This window comes from Miscanthus floridulus, chromosome 16, assembly GCF_019320115.1.
Source record: "Miscanthus floridulus cultivar M001 chromosome 16, ASM1932011v1, whole genome shotgun sequence".
NCBI classification, from domain to species: domain Eukaryota; kingdom Viridiplantae; phylum Streptophyta; class Magnoliopsida; order Poales; family Poaceae; genus Miscanthus; species Miscanthus floridulus.
In genome coordinates, this window is record NC_089595.1 from 12,791,552 (window position 1) to 12,808,446 (window position 16,895).

Consider the following 16,895-nt stretch of genomic DNA (forward strand, 5'->3'; position numbering starts at 1 on the left):
AGGTATAACCGCAAGCGAGAGGGAGAGCAGCACGGTAGCGCCGGCGGTATCTCGGCAGGCTGCTGCGCGGCCAAGGGCGTGGGTTTGGGTGCGTAGGCGCGTGTCTAGGCAACACACGGAGGATGAGTGAATCGACGACGGAGGCGTGTGTTGCCTGGACATAGCCGCCGCCTGCGCCAGCTCCGGTTGCCGGCAAGGCCGTCCTGGCCCTTAAGCGCGAGACCGGCGACAGCTCAGCAGCTCGCTCGCGCGCTTGCCCGGCAGCAGCGTGGCAGCCTGCTCGCACGCGCTCGCTAGCCATGGCGCGGCTACCTTCTCGGCCATGGCAGTCGAGCGTGCAGGTGCCTCAGCAACTGGGGAGCCTGCTGTTCCTGGTCGTCGGCAAGTCCGGGATGTACGTACGGACGCTGCGGGAGCGGAGGACGCGACGGAGCACGAGGGACCTGAGGAACTTGAGCTGCTTCGACAGCGGGAGCACCAGCAGGCCTAGGGTGGTGATGTTCGTCTTGAGTGCGTCCCCGGCGACGGCCATGAGCTCGCGCGCCAGCGACACGCCGACGCGGCCTGTGTCGTCCTCGCGCTGGTACACGCAGCCGTAGCACTCGTCCGCGGCGCCTTTGTGGGTGCGCACCATGTGCAGCAGCCGGTACTTGGGGCGCCCGGCGTCGGCGCGGCGGTTGGACAGCAGCGCGACGGCGCCGCCCATGCGGAAGATGCAGTTGGACAGCAGCATGGAGCGGTCGTTGCCGAAGTACCAGTTGAGCATGATGTTCTCGGTGCTCACCATGACGGCGTAGCACCCCGGGGTTCGCCTGCAGCATGTCCCTGGCGAGGTCCATGGCGATGAGCCCCGCGCTGCACCCCATGCCGCCAAGGTTGAACGACTTGACGTCCTCCTGCATCTTGTTGCAGTGCACCACCATGGACGCCAGCGACGGCGTCGGGTTGAAGAGGCTGCTGTTGACGATGAGCACGCGTGGGGCCTACACGTCAGTGACTAGGATAAGGGAAGTAGTTGAGGCCAATATCGTCCATACGAAAATACTTGAAGTTCCCTATTTGGCACCATACGAAATACTTGAACTTCCCTATTTGGCATCGCGGGTTTCTGCTGTAAACAAGGGTATTTATGTCTTTTTGCCGGTCACTTGACACCGTTACTGCCCTAAATGGACGGCAGTGCCATTTACGAAAGGAAATTTCAACTTGATGCCAGATAAGAAAGTTCAAATTTTCGAGTGCCAAATACGAAACACTGGTTTGTTTCAGTGCCAAATAAATAATTCTCTCTTAAAAAAATCTACTCTGTACCCGTACCAGCACAGCTGCAGTGCTGCAAAGGTAAAAATGCCAACGGGTAAACCGTGACCAAATAGACAACCGAAGGTCTTGTGTATCACATTCTTTTTATAATTAGATTCAAAAAAAGTTCTTTTTATAATTAGCTTCAAAAAAATCTTTCTATAACTTGTATGTCCTGAAATTTACATCGCATCATTATAGGCTGGTTTGGTTCCTAGGAGATTTTTAGAATCCAGATTAAAAAATTCACGGTAGGGGCAAAACCCCTCTGGATTCTTTCAAATAAAAAATGTCATGTCGGTTTTTTTTTCTCTCGAAAACACGGCAGAGCTTGCGCGTCATTATAGGCTCTTTTGGTTCCTAGAGATTTTTAGAATCTGGATTTTAAAAAATCTAGCATATTTCATTTGATTATGTATCTGTACTAGGTTTATGCCCGTGCGTTGCTATGGAAAAACCAAACTTTTGTACTAAAAACACACAGATCGTATGATAAGATAACAATACTGTAAAATTTACAGTATTGTTATCTTATCATGCGATCTGTGTGTTTTTAGTACAAAAGTTTGGTTTTTCCATAGCAACACGCGGGCAGTACAGACGACGACATGACATGCAGTGGTGAGGGGAGTGGGGACGTGCCTGCCTGCCATCGCCTGCCTTTGTGGGCTGTATGTGGGCTATGTGTCAGGTACAGAAAAAAATTCCTTTCTTTACAGTTGCATGCAGCATGCAGGGCATCATAACTCCCTCTCATGCAGCCTTCTTTTATGGAGTTGGCTAGGCGTCGCCCCACGCCCCACCTCTGCCGTCGTTGCCCGAAGCCGCGCTGGTCCTCCGTCACCGTGGCCTTGGGGCCTAGTCACGGAGTCGAGCTTGCGGTGTGCCACCGGCGTTGGTGCAGCGCGTAGTCATGTGTAGCGCAAGAGGAGGAGGGAGGCGATGGAGCATAGGCTTGAATGCAGGATATGGCTCGGAAGAGGCGAAGAGCGGCACACACACCACGCACGCACGTACCTGGATGGACAACGCGTCCATGTAGGCCCAGAGCGCGACGACGGGTGGGCGGCCGGTGCCGAGCGTGGCGACGACGCCGGTGCGCACGACCAGGTGGCGGAACCCGACGCCTAGGGCGTCCAGCTCGTCGCGGGCGAGGCGCGCGTAGGAGGAGAGCTTCACGTCGAGGTCGCAGGGGGCGACGGGGCCTGGCGAGCGCGAGCGTAGCGGGGATCGGGCGCGAGTCTCACGCGTGATTAGCGGCGTCGCGAGGCTTCCTTTCTGTGGGCGCGGGCGGGCGGGAGGCGGGGATCGCAAGGGAGAGGTAGAATGTCGTGCAGGATTTTTTATCGCACGCTCATCAACGATTCTTTTATAGATTTTTTAGTTGTAGAGATTCTAATTCATTATGATCAAGTCTGTTTGGATGTGAGTCTATAATTTTGAGATTTTTTTATCCAAATTCTAAAAGTCTTATAGGAACCAAATGGCAGCTATATATTAATTAAGAAGAAAAAAAAGACAAGAACCCATACATCCCCGCAAACATCACACACACTCACTCGCATACCCATCATTCAAATGATTATATTCCTGCCCGTGATAAACATACAAGGCGACCACTACCAAGCTCTCTGTCCACAAGGGAGGGGGCAGTCAAGAGTGATAACCCTCGAGCCCCCACCAAAGACCACAACCGGTGTTCCTCGCCATCGATGACCAGGGTGCCAGCTATGCTTGGAGCTACTCCATCAAAGACGTATCTATCGCAATGGTTCCATAAGATCCAATATCCAAGCATAACTAGGGAACTGACTCATTGCCTCATCAACCCATCAATGGCGTTACTAGCTTTCTCCCACCATTCATGAGAGGATCCTATAAGTTTTACATATCCAATAAATTTATGAAAGACAAGTAATAAACCGATACTTCTTATTACTAGAACATATGCACGTGCGACACGCACGTAGCTAACAGCAGCATCTGCATCAGATCACCACCGGCCTCCCCAACTGTCCAATAGATGCATGCGATGCTTATCCCCTTGCTCCTCGTTGTCGGCGTTGTCTCGATGACACTGGCGACGGAGCCGAGCGATGGCAAGGAGAGGTGGGCGGCCGGACCATTCTCCTACATCTGCAACCCCACGTACGACTACTGTAACTCGACGCGGTCCAACAGCACGTTCCAGGCCAACCTCGCGCCAAGCTGTCCTACGAGCTGCCAGGGAATGAGAAGGCATCGGGCTTCGCGTTGTGGGCGTTCGGCGACGCCACGTACACGGCGTACGGGCTCGTGCTCTGCCGCGGGGACTTCCTTGGCGACCACTGCGTTTTGTGCCTCGCGTTGGTGCTCAGCCTCGCGTTGTCCACCATCTGCATTGGATCCAGATACGCGACGGTTTACTACCATCGGTGCCTGTTCTGTTTCTCCGACCGCGACTTCCTCTCTAGCTACGACAACCTTCATAGAACTACTTGGTCTGATAGGTTTTTCCAGCAACCTCCGGGATGAGCCAAGGCAATAAAGTGCCTCAGACAAAGCAGTTCTTAGATCAGTGCCCAAGCTGGTTGCATTTGATACACGGTGAGGCTCCCCTCACTGCCGACTGACCCAAGAAGCCAAAGCCACCATTGAAATCACAACCATCGGATGAAGCTGATGGTGGAGTAGGCATCCAGTTCGACTGTGCAAAGCCTGTGGCACCCACATTGCTGGAGGCTAGCATGCTGGATCTGTAGCTTGCTCTGTCTAGCTGGAGGTTAGCATGCTCTGTCTTGCTGGATCCAGCTTCTCCGCTCTCATAATGCTGCACTTGACACGCTGCTCATCGTTAAAGGTCTCTTCCTTGACTTTCAGCACGAAGACAAACTGTTGCCAGCGAACCCCCTGTAACATCTCAGCAAATCGTTCTGGGTCTTCTTCTCTTATTGTCGGGGACCAATATTAGGGTATCCGAAGAGGAGGAGCTAACGGTCATCAGCACTAATTCACCTGAGCAATCAAGTGCGTGGCTACAGCTCCAATCGCCCCTAGGTGCGCAGGTTCCGCCTCGCCCGACCGCTGAGGGGCGGGTCCCACCTCGGCCGACCCCGGGGGTGCGGACTCCACCTCGCCCCCTCAAGCGCAGCTCCCGTCTCGCCCGACGGAAGCCCGTACCGCCGCCATCCACTACGGGTCAGAAGGTACAACCCAAGGTTAAACTTCTGGCACCAGGCAGGAAACAGGCATGTCTTGACGTGACCCATGGCCACGACATGTCACTCCTGGGGATTCACACCGCAAACAGTGATGGATACGTGGTTACTGTGCTGCCTACTCCACGTACGGCCGCTGACCGGCACGTCGGTTCGCCGCGTCGTCCGCCGGGACGGGATGGGACGCCACGACCATCTGATGACGCCGGGGAGTAGCACCAATGGTGAACAGGAGCCCGACGTGGAGCCATCCCTGTCACCATCTACAGCGTCGACGGGACTCGCATAAAAGAGAAGAAGAACCCGGTGGGCCTGGAGGCTTTCTTCTCCTTGACTTTTCTCCCTCTTTCTCTCTGTAACCTGCTTTTCCTCTTCGTCTATAAAAGGGGAAGCAGGACGCCCCATGAAAGGCATGTCTGAACACGACCCTAACACGCCTTAGCAGCACTCACAGACACACACACACTTGGGACCATTTCCCTCTCTCGCCTGTTTGTAACCCCTACTACAAACTTTCGCTGCTAGTAACATAAGCAGCAGTGACGAACTGGATGTAGAGACATTCTGTCCGAACCAGTATAAATCTTGTGTCGTCTAAGCACACCATTCGAGCCAGACGCGCAATCTAGAAATTTACTAGTTGGTAACTCGAAACATCGACAGTTGGCGCGCCAGGTAGGGGCCTTTTGCGCGTCTCAACGTCCCCATCAGGCTTCGGATGACCAGCCACGGCATCAGCTGGGTCTCGGGAGCGCGCGTGCGCTCCGGGAGCCTGGACTTCATCGTCACGACGGAGGAAGAGCTGATACGGTCTCCCGTCACCGTCCAGCCAACTAGGTAAGATGGTCTGGGTCTCTTGGCAACATTGTTGCTTTTTTGTTACATCATTTCTGTTGCTGCTGCTGCTTGGCTATGGTGCTGTAGTGGGCAAAGTGCCATTTCTGCTGTTGCTGCTGCTGAGCTAGTTATCAGCTCCTTTTGTTGTGATGAAAACTTTGATGCCGGAGTGGCCAATGCCTTGGACATGTGCTGGATTGGCTATTAATTACTGTCATGTGCTTGTGGACAGGTCCTAATTATGCTGTATGAGATGTGAACAGTTGTAATTTGGTGACCTGTAATATTTGTGTGATGAGTACATGTGTTAAGTAATGATGATGAGAACTGGTGTTAATTAATGATGATTGGTAATTAGTTTGGCTGAAATTATGGATGAATTATTTGTATTTTGCTAAATCTGGAAGCAGCCAATTTGAGCTGGGCTGAAATCTGGTTGCGGGCCAATTTGAGCTGGGCTGAAATATGGAAGCAGCCCAATTTGAACTGGGCTGTATGTGCAGTAAATGGCCGAAAAAACACCGCTAAAAAAACTAAAAGGCCGGAAAAAGGCCAACAAAAAACAAGATCGGCCCAAAAAAAATTGGGCGTAAAAATGGGCCGAAAGCTCCTGGAAGCCCGAATTGGGCCACAAATGACCGGGCTAAATCCTACGTGGCGCCGATGACACGTCAGCTTCCACCTTGGCGAACACATGGCACATATGTGGCGATGCAAATCCGTGACGGAAAAATATCCTATGTGGACCCTATGTGGCAGCCATCCGTGACGGAAAAAATCGTCACAGATTACCGGGCTCAGCCCGGCCCAGAGTAGGTTGAGTGGGCTTCGAGGCCATCCGTGACGGTCGAAATCCGTCACGGATGGCTCGCAGCCAATCCATGACGCTGGATACATGATAGAAAAAAAAATCCGTCACGGATGGCCTTGTCACGGATCAACATAATTTTTGTAGTGATAGCCTAGGCAAGCCGCACGGGGGCCGAGTGGTGTGGCACGGGGAGCGGAGTGGCTGCGCGCAAGTGAGCGGCACGATGCGGGGAGTAGAGCAGCAGCGCGCGGTGAGCCGGTGGCGCGGCCAGCCAAAGCATTTATTTTTTTATTTGATTTCTAGGGACAGCAGATGCTATCAATCACATTTCTTTTGGGGAGCGGTTGATGGCATCGCCTGCCTAAAAAGGGATTTGCAGAGACGGCTTGCAATCACGATATTTCTACCTATGAAAGCAGGAACGGTTCTCCCGTCCACCTCTACAGACATCATTTTAACCATACCTCAAAATGTTTTCTGTAGTAGCGGCAGTGAATGTGGCGACTCTTGTTGGTCAGGGAGTACCCGTTGATGGTTAGCACGGGCGACCCGGACACTTCTTCTTGGCGACCAGATCCGACGTGCTGCGCTGAAAAGCCTAGGGCAGCCAACACGCATGTTCGCAAGCAGTAGGGTTTATCATGGTTGACTCCGAATAGACAGCGCTGCCATCATGTCCGGACAGGCCGGGACGGAATTTGCAAGAGATAGCTAGGTTTTGTGCAACAACATAACCAAATTACCGAAACGGAGACTTCATATAGATACGCTCGGTCTTTATCTGTCCGAAACGGCAACCAGGCCAATCTTGGAGTTTATATATCATCGATCGATCGCTTCCAGCAGCAACAGGGCAACAAACACGGACATCATATCTGCACTGAATCTCTCGTATCGCTCCAACTTTGATCATGCAGGCAGCCGCCGCAAGGGTAGCAGGGAGATCCCGGCTGCAACCGGTGCTGCGCGGCCTCGCTTTCGCCGCCGGCCTGGCCGCGCGCGCCGCCACGCGGGCGGTGGAGCACTTCGCGCGCCGCCAGGCCCTCGTCTATGCCACCGGCGAGATAACGCTCGCCGACAGCCCGACATCCTGCTACTTGACGGCAACCTTCGAGGACGTGGACGTCCCGCCAGAGCCGGACCGCCGTCTTCGGCGGGATGGTCGTCATCGCCGGGGCGTTCTTCGTCGGCATGTCCATCGCCGACGCGGTCGCCGAGCGTAGCCGCACAAGGAAGCAGAAGAGGCGCTGCCACCCTTACGCACTTATGGGGCAGTGGCATCGCACATCATCATCCCGTGAGGACGCGCCAGCGCCGCCGGCTGCTCCGCCGCCGAGTAGGGAGCCTTTTCCTCCGCCGCTGCGTAGGGCCGTTGCGCCTTTTGACGCCAGTCGTGCCATTGCGGCTTGGCTCCAGGAGTGTGAGGCGGCCGGGATCAAGCACCGCATGCACCAAAGGAAATACCAGCTTGGAATTAATGGTGGAAGGAGTTCATCGTCAGTAGCTTTGTTCTTATAGATAGATACAGTATATATATGCATATGATCAGATGCAAATTATAGGACACAACATCGATGGCCATGTTGGCTACATCCCGTTCCTTTTGCTATTTTCGACACTTGAAAATTGCCTTGAAGTTGCCCATTTTTAATTGGAAATTTTTGCTGTGGGCATTATATCGTGCAGTACTTTCTGTCAACCCCGGCTAATCACCTCCTCGGCATGTAGTATTTCTATAGTTTTTAGCAGTATTTTAACACATCGGTTGAAAAAATTGGGACCCACTAATATATTTCGGTAATTCGGATATATAACAGAAATATACCTATTTTATTGAACAAAAATTTCAAAAATATCAACCGAATTCTCAAACAGTGCCCGAGGTTTTCTAGAATCTACAGTGCCTACATAAGGGCTCGATGATGGATTGATGCTGGTCCTTGCCTCAGAGCCCTCGACTATATATGCGTATAGAAGGTTCTAAAAGCCACCCAGCTTTGATTTCATGATCTCTGCAGTGATCAAGGAAATTAAGCATGTTATTTTATTTTGTACAATTCTTATTTAGTACAGTTCTATTCGACTAAAATGTTATTTTATCGTGTAGTTCCTTTTTTCTAAACATACTAGTAGAGAACAGACTTTCCATCTTTGGCTTTAGTCTCGGTCAGGATTGGGCCTGGGAGTAATAGGAGAATTAGTCCTGGTTGGTGGCTCCAACCAGAACTAAAATCCCGTGCCCAACGGCTAGCGCGGCAGACTTTTACAGGAGGGACCTTTAGTCCCGATTTGTTGCTTAAACCAAGACTAAAGGTCGTCCTTTAATCCCTATTGAAGCCACCAAACTGGGACTACAACTTTTTTATCCCGGTTGGTAGATCCAGCCGGGACTAAATGTCCCCACTATATATACTGTTTTATTCCAGGACAATCTTGCCTTGCGCGTGTGTTCTTGGCTTCTTGCTTGAAGTTCTTGCTCCCGGCCGCCGGCTAGCAACTTTATCCATTCTTGCTATTGGCTTCTTTTGAAGATCTTCAATCTAATCCATTTTCTTACTTTTCAAAGGTTAGCAACTTATCTTCTGATCTTTCATTGTTAATAATGTAGCTGATGAAATATGTGGGTTTTTAGATTAAGAATAATAATAATAGATTTTATTTTTGTTTATACATCATTTCCACGTAACCTTAAACATTTGTAATTTTCTAGACCTTTGTTAGCAATATTAGTTCGATCTTGATGAGAGTTAATAATATATCGTTAAAAAATTATGTGCCAACAAGCAGGGTGCAAAATGGTTGCAAAATGTTTAAGTTTACTTATCATATATATATAGAACATATATATATATAGAACTACTACCCTGTAGCTGGCTACAAAATAACTTATTCTGTAGCCACTTTGAGTTACGATAATTACTATGTTAATTTACGAGATTATAGTAACTCTTTACTAAGTGGTTTACTATAACGTTATGGTAAATATCCCCATGTGTTATAATAACCTAACTATCGTAAATATGTATTGACATTATTGTAAATTAGTATATAAATTATCGTAAATGGAGGTGGCTACAGAATAACTTATTTTGTAGCTGGCTACTGAATATACTCTCCCTATAGGTGTTCTCTATGTAGTAGTACTAGTGGAAGGCGCGCGCCATTGCGCGCGTTAGTTCACAGTCGAAAATATAAATTGAAACATTCGATGTACAGCCGAGTTAACAGTCAAGTAGACATGTATGTAGTTGGTAACATAACACAGCCAAATATAGATTAAGAACAGCTATAGATAGAGTAAATGGTTTGTGAGCCTATCTGAGATTTTAACAACTGATAAAACTCAATGTAAGGAAACTAGAGATACACAACCAATTTTCTGAACCAAACTGTTATTTCGCAATCAAGCCCTGATGCTAACATGCAAGTATTTGATATGGAGAAAAAAAATTGGTTAATCTGCACTTTCATTTGATCCTCCTGGTATCAGTTGGGAAACAATGAATCATACGATCCGATCCTTTGATGGACTCCTTTCGGGAAGTATGCACATGGAACACATCCTCTGTCCTGCCAGATTAGCTTTCTCAGAACCTAGTTAAGGCTATTGGAATCCATGTAACTAATGATCTGCTATTAAAATCGTGTGCACTCAAATCAAGACATCTCAAAAATAACCTTCCGATCAATTGTGTGCATGTATGCTTGCAAGAGAAGGTTGAGCGAAATTGGAATTTGGATACAAATAAACAGGGGGAGGCAAATTGAGGGGTACCTGTTACTCTTTGATGTTCAGGAATGATGGTTGCCTTGTCCAGGAGGGATCTACATATGATTCATGAACTGCACTTGACCCCAGCCAGATCTGAATACCTAGCAATGGGAGAGGCCTGTAGCGACTCCTTCAGTAAAAGCCTGGATTGTCAGTGGCAACACAGAAAGGAAAATAGACGCCAACCTCTTAGAGAATCTACTGGAAAGGGAACTTTCACTCTTCTCACAGTTTTCATGATCAGACACCGCTGGTTCAATGGCACGATTCTTGTCCGCAGATAAAGATGTTGAACTTGGTTGGCTTGGGTACATTTTATCCAACGATATAGGATTCTTTCTTTGCAGCATGCCCTTGGCTTTTGCGTCTATTCAAAAATAACTGCATTCATAATTCCCTTATAATAGTTTGAAGAGAAAGATGCGTACAGATTAAGCCGCCAAAAAAAAGGGGAGAAAGGAAGAAAAAAAACGTCATACTTGGCCATAATTATTACTGGACATAGCTTGGAACAGTATGTGGGCAATTATTACTGGAAGCAACTTGGAACGCTATCTGTTGTCCACGTATTCTGCCAGCTCATCTTCCAGACCTAGAAACAAATGACACATAACAAATGAATCACAGTTTGTATCAGTGGAAAACAGTTACAGATTCTACGACTGTTTTATTCTAATTGATATTCTAATATGTGCTGAATCTTTTTTACCTGTGCTGCCCAGGCACTTGATGAACCTAAAAATATGGACATGATGACATTGGCCTTCATTAACATGATGAACTGATGTGTATGAAAAGAACTATAGAAATAATGTTTGTGGTCCAATAATAAAAAGGGGTAACATGGAGACAATCGTAGATAAGAGTCCCAACTTTTTTAAGCAAATGCAATGGACTAAATAGCTGATCGATTGGAGTTGAACCTCTTTTTTTGTGTGTAGGACCAGTAATTACTGGAATTGCCTGGGCTTGAAATTGCTTCTCATTCTCATAGTGTGAAATGTACTTAGACTCAAATATTTTAGAATCGTAGATGGTACCATATATTCGAACTTCAAAGAACCACTATATATACATATACCTTGTTTGAGCAGAGTAGCTAAAATGTAAAAAAGAGCTTATAGTCTGAGTTAGATGAAGCGTACCCTGGAAAACAAAGGAAGCAATATACACCTCTTTAACACTGGAAAACAAACGGACCTCTGAGGGAAGGTAAGAGGGAGAATGCATTTCCTTGTTTTTTCCTGATGAGCCCAAAGGTGCAACATGAAATCTTAAACCATGCACCGATACACGTCTATAGATGGCAAATTTACCAAACATAAGTTCATGCTATGCGCCAACTGGTTTCCCCAAACACAAACAGCATGAACTCTCAATCTGGAGGTAAAATAAAATCGGAGAGAAGGAAGTGGTAATGCAAAATCAAGGGAGAGAAAAAGGAGACAAGATCTAAGAACCAAACCAGGTAACAGGACGCAAACAATTGAACATGAAAGTAGCAAGGAACAGACACTACATGGCATGGGGAGGACCTGAAAGTAGCAGCTGGACACGAAAGTAGCAATGAACACCGAAGATTAGTTGTAGACCATAAAACTGGACATGGAAATTTTACCTGCGTAGCATAAAACTGGGCGTGGGAATTTTACTTTGTTTCGCACTCAACTCACCAACAACTATGAAAAGGATCTTAGATTGCTTCATGTTGGCGACAATAACATGTAACATCAGTATGGTGATTTGGAACACGACAGCTGTAATGGTGGCAAGCATGATAGTGCTTATAGATTGAAGCACCATGTAGCAGGCATAGCTATATATACAGAATATTACATGGCTAGCAGGTTTGCTAGATGGCAGATTTGAGTGCATATAGAAAAGCATTAGAGTGTTGATATTATACAAGATTAGTACGATGTGCACTGCATGCTCTGTCAGATGCAGTATCCAAAAGCATGACAGAGCGTCGAGTAGAAATATTATACAAGGTTAGGAGGCAGTGGGCTGCAGTCTCTGTTGGGCTTCGTCATGGATGCAAGGATGATCAGAACTTCCGGCTGCGGTCAGATTCCCAGCCGTGTTCATCGTCGTCGGAGATGTCCAGCGAGGAATCTGTGTCGATGTCTGGAGAGTGTTTTTGATATCACTAATAGGTTTGCTAAATTATGATAACTGAGGATGAGGAAGAAACAATTGGAACCAACCAAGCTGAGAGGCTGAGGAAGAAGCAAGAAAGAGATAGGAGTGGTACCTGAAATTTTGGCTGACAAAGAAAGGCTTAAAAGACAAAGTCTAGAGACCCATTTTTTTTATCCTAACATAGAGAAAACTGAATTAATTGTACATAGATGGTGCAAGCACAACACCTAGGAACTTTGAACTCCTATAGCAAAATATTCTTTATGGGTTCTCGCTAAGTCGGCAATTTTTCCCAAATCCTAACTATCTGTAGACATTGTCAACCAATATCATCGTATACATGAAAACAATGGGAGATGCCCAGTCTAATAAACTTGCACAATTCCAACCGAACTGTAGACATAAAGGTTTGTACGCAAAAAAAATTATTAATATTGAACACATCAATAGCAGGAATTATATAAAAGCGGCAAAGCTGCATCTATGTCAAACTGATATAAAGTGTCTATAATCGGACCTGCACCTACTTCCCATAAAGTATCTATGAAGATTTTATATAACAGAATTTATTTATCTATACGCTTCGATATGTCTAAATAAATTCTGAAAATAACCATGCTTTCTTAAGCTACAACTCAGAATGTAGATGGCTGAAGGAAGAACTTACAAAGCCGAGAAGGAAGCAGATAGGTCACTTGTTGCTGGATACATTCGGTGTCGATACCTACATTTTGGAGAGGGCACCTGTAAATGCATAATTGCATCAGTATATCAGAATAATAATAATGAGGAGGCTCATCAATTTACCTCTAATTACATAGTTTCTCACAAATCTCTCAATGGTATATGTTAGAATATATAATACATTGGTCTAGCTAACTTCCGAATAATCACATTAGGATATTAAAAAACAACCACCGTGAGGTTTCATTATTTTACCTTTGATCGACTTGGTGTGCACAAATATTTTCAACGGTGTTCATGGGAGCTTGTCAGACTAAGGAAGTGGTTTGCAAAGTACAATGCTTGGGGAAAAGAATTTTTATTGGTTTTCTGGTTACCATCCTGCAGGAAGGCAGATTCCAAGAAGAACACCTGTTCCTTGCGTAGCTGAACTTTTTAACCTGCAACAACTATATATATTACGAAACACAAAGGAACAATTAGGCCATAAAAAACCACAGACGGAAATAGAAGGGTTTCTGGAAAATGAGAAAGAAGAGATGAGTTTGGTTTAAGGGGAAAAACACGTAATGGAAGCTGTAGACTCTGAATCTGAAGTAGCATCATAAAAGAACAGGTAGAAGAACAGAGAACAATGGCTTGAGCTGCATCTTTTTTAGCAGGAAATGAGGTACCAAAGATGAGTCCTATGTAGTGTCCTAGATCATGGTAACAAACAACACAACATTCTAAAATACAGAATATTTGTGTTTCATCCCACAAGACCATAGATGGATAACATAGGTGCAGGAACTCGACTATCAGTTACCATGATCAAATCCAAGAACAGGAGGCTGTAAAAATGTTCTAAAATTAGGGTGGGGAAAGAGGTCACAGAAGAGGGAAACCATTATCGTGCACACTAACACACATAGTTGCGCTGTAGACCATGAAACACACTGAAGCTGATATCAAGTGCAGTGCCACAGTGCTAAACTGCAAATTGATCTATATAATACAGAACTCATTCTGGAACAATAACAATAAGCATGGCTAGGTGCGTAGGTATTTGGATGAGAAAATATTAAGAAGGTAAATTACCTGAAATGGTTAGCAAGCCATGTTCTTTCCTGGTCTGAAAATGCAGGCGTATTCAATATCGAATTATTTAGTTACTGACGATAGAAAGAAAATGAAAAACTGAAAACAATTCACTCTGTATAGTGTGGCACAGAAAGCTTGCAGCACAACAATTATAGGGGACTTACCGTACAATAAATCCAAAGGAGTTGCTATGACGCTATCAAATAAGCACCTAAGAATCTTATCAGCATATATGACAGCACTGACTATAAAAATATGCAAAATATGCAGGAAGCACATTTTCAAAAAGAATTTTCTTTTTGCGGTAATCATCGAATCAATCAAATTAATCTTCATGTGCCTCAAATCGAATAACACACTTAGCACGCAGCTGCTCCAAGTAATTGGTTGGCCGCTGCACAGGTGCTCAGCTCTGTTGTGTCCCTTGACCATATCGGCTCAGATTGGTACAACAACCAGCAACTCCGTGGTAAGTAAGGACGGAAAACAGTAACTTATATAGTAGCAAACATAGAAACGGGAGTACCTAAGAGACGGTGCCGAGGCCGGTTAATACCAGGGGAAAGGAACCTTGGATGATTATGTAAATCTTGGAAGGACCAAGCAAGGAAACCAATACATCAAGCACTATGAAACATTATTATGGTTGGAGGTATATAGCATAAGTCAGAAGCAAGCATAATGGAGGTGGAGTAAAACAAATGGGTATTGGATTAACGTACTTAGGTTTCTTGGACTAAAAAAAAGATTAAAGAAACCACACAATTTTTTCTGAACTGTTAAAACATAATGTAGTACATAACTCTTGATCAGGTAGGAATCACAGCCATGAATTAGCATGCCAAAAAAAAAATTTGTTGCTTAGTACCGAGGTCTCCTTTAGACAGCTAGAGCCTATCGATCTCGGCACGGCAGCGAGGTGCCACCGCGTCCCTTCTCGCTTCGCTTCGGCCCGGGGCCCGGGCGGGGCGCGTCCCCGGCTCAGGCCTCATCAGGCCGATGATCTATATACACGATACTGATGGAAAATGAACGTCCACGAGATTCGCTAATGGAGCAGTGACTACGACGACGATGCTCATTGGCTCGTTGCTGCAAACCTGGGAAATGAGGTTGAAGTATTAAATCTTGATGATTATCTCACGGAATCTTACTTTTTGAAAGTTTGGACCAGCCTAACTGTCTGTACTCTCCCACTTTTTTACTCGACATTAGACTACCTAATTCCGGATAGAACTAAATTCAACTCATGCTTATCTGTATTCAAAATATCAGTTTTCAATCTAGACTTTGTCCACAACCTATATGGTTACCCCTAAAGTTAACAAAGCTTAATGTGAAAAATTACCCCAACCTAAGACCATGTTGTAGACTTGATTTTTTAATGCAAAGTTCATGCAAAGATGATCGATCATTTCATTGGCCACATCACATAGCTTGCATGACACGTCACCGTGGAGGAGGCAGAGCTGCAAGGAGCTGTGCCAAACAGGCCCTAAGATCACATCGATCAAACACACCTAGAACATCTCACCATATCTGTTGGATGAATACATTTGTACGGTTAGATTATTGCCCCTTGTACTATTTTAAGATGTCCTAATGCCACTCAACTGCATCCTACTGGGCAAGCGAGGGAGCAGGGGGCTATCAAACACTGAAAAGGCTGAAAACATGATAATTAGGTTCAAGAAAATAGATGGCCAATGCTTGAAAGGCTCTTTCTTTGTCCAGTTTCTTTACCGCTCGGCCCCATCCCACCACGATCTATGCTCCAAGATATGAGCTCCATCAAAATCGAGAGAGGGAGGGCAAGACAGAGAGGAGATGGGAGTTTACCTCGTCGTCCACGCAGTTGCTGGAGGGACAGCGACCTGGCGTCCGCCGCTGCTGTTGCCGGCGAGCGCCTCCACGCAGGAGCAGGGCACCGCCGGGACCGGCGCTGGGCGGTCGCGACCTGTAGCACAGCAGCTAGGGTTTCGTCCACCACAGGAGCACACCGGGGCAGAGGGAGGAGGCAGCGGGGGGGGGGGGGAGCAGCGACGCCGGCGGCCACCAGTAGGGCCCGGTCGTGCCGCGCCGTGGCCGGGGACGTGGCAGGCCGGGGGCGGACGAGCGAAGGGGGATCGGGAGAGGGAGGGAGCGGACGAGAGAGAGCGAGGAAGGGGAAGGAGAAGCAGAAGTTTGGAGAACGGAAATCCGAAGCTGGGTATTATATTTGTTTCGCTGGATTCTGACAAGAAGCCGTATAAGGTAAATAAGAGTGCGAAGAATTCGAAGAAGCTGGAGAGGACGACGGGAAGCTGCTCCGGACGAGAATCAGCTTCAAGAGATCTGGGCCATCGATTCGAAAATCCGACGGACGGAAAAAATTGGAGTGACGTGGACGGCGCTCCTGTCGGAGGAGCAGGCCGGGCTTGTCTAGGTAAATTGTGCAAACAAAAAACCTGTCCCGTGGGCCAAGCCTGCTCGTGGGCATGGGCCATGGGCTGAGCTGACTTCATTAACAGATCTGCGTGGAAATCTGGACCAGGCCGTTCTTTCACCGATCAGCCCAGAGCCCAGAGCCCGTTCTCTTCAACGATTTTATTTATATAAGGGATTTTTCGATTGACGCCATTATAATTTTAAAAGTTTTAAGATACGTCACTATAATTCATCTATTTATAAAACTAATTCGTTGTCTCCCCTATCCATACTATTTTCTACTTCTCCCGTACGTGGACCCATTGTCAGATAAAAGATGTGTACGGCGTTAAGGCCTCGCGTCCTCTCCGTTAGAACAGGCCCGCCCGCGGCAAACTGCGCACGAGCGGAGCGGCGGCCTGCGCCATCGTCCCCGGCGGCGTCCCCGTTCCCGTCCTCTCGCCTGCGCCATGGCCGGAGCCCACCCTTGCTGTGGCCATGGCCAGAGCCGAGCTTGCCCAGCGGTGTCCCCGTCCCCTCGCCCGCGTCATGGCCGGAGCCGAGCTTGCCCTCCGCGCCACATGGCCGGCAACTTCCTGGCGCAGCACACGGTGGCGGACGTGCAGTCCGAAAAGCTGTCGGAGTCCGACGTCGACCGGGC

The 16,895-nt window shown here is 47.3% G+C and overlaps 2 protein-coding genes and 1 long non-coding RNA gene across 4 annotated transcripts; 1 reads left to right on the top strand and 2 right to left on the bottom strand.

The window, feature by feature from the left end:
• Positions 1–346: 346 nt before the first annotated feature.
• On the bottom strand, positions 347–2,836 carry LOC136510295 (3-ketoacyl-CoA synthase 1-like). Its single transcript, XM_066504797.1, has 4 exons — positions 2,829–2,836; positions 2,320–2,668; positions 862–983; positions 347–812 (listed from the first exon to the last, which is right to left on the bottom strand). Exons 1-4 carry the CDS (start codon positions 2,834–2,836, stop codon positions 347–349), a joined length of 945 nt encoding a protein of 314 aa, XP_066360894.1.
• A 562-nt stretch (positions 2,837–3,398) lies between these two features.
• LOC136510297 (putative cysteine-rich receptor-like protein kinase 9) lies at positions 3,399–3,816 on the top strand. Its single transcript, XM_066504798.1, has 2 exons — positions 3,399–3,411; positions 3,494–3,816. The coding sequence occupies exons 1-2, from the start codon at positions 3,399–3,401 to the stop codon at positions 3,814–3,816; spliced, it is 336 nt and encodes a 111-aa protein (XP_066360895.1).
• A 5,701-nt stretch (positions 3,817–9,517) lies between these two features.
• LOC136512029 (uncharacterized) lies at positions 9,518–15,992 on the bottom strand. Of its 2 annotated transcripts, XR_010772955.1 has the most exons (10): positions 15,668–15,992; positions 14,697–14,928; positions 13,826–14,455; positions 12,729–13,185; positions 11,455–12,236; positions 10,843–11,065; positions 10,629–10,654; positions 10,399–10,511; positions 9,923–10,300; positions 9,518–9,717 (listed from the first exon to the last, which is right to left on the bottom strand). It is a non-coding gene; the product is annotated as an uncharacterized lncRNA (long non-coding RNA). The 2 variants fall into 2 exon arrangements; XR_010772956.1 differs by lacking the exons at positions 10,629–10,654; positions 10,843–11,065 and having other exon boundaries at positions 11,908–12,236.
• Positions 15,993–16,895: the final 903 nt, after the last annotated feature.

Bases quoted from the DNA above. Each gene is read 5' to 3' on its own strand.
- LOC136510295 (XM_066504797.1), bottom strand. The intron at 984-2,319 runs GTACGTGCGTGC...ACTGACGTGTAG, and splicing joins TGGACGCGTTGTCCATCCAG to GCCCCACGCGTGCTCATCGT. The intron at 813-861 runs GTGCAGCGCGGG...GACATGCTGCAG, and splicing joins TTCAACCTTGGCGGCATGGG to GCGAACCCCGGGGTGCTACG.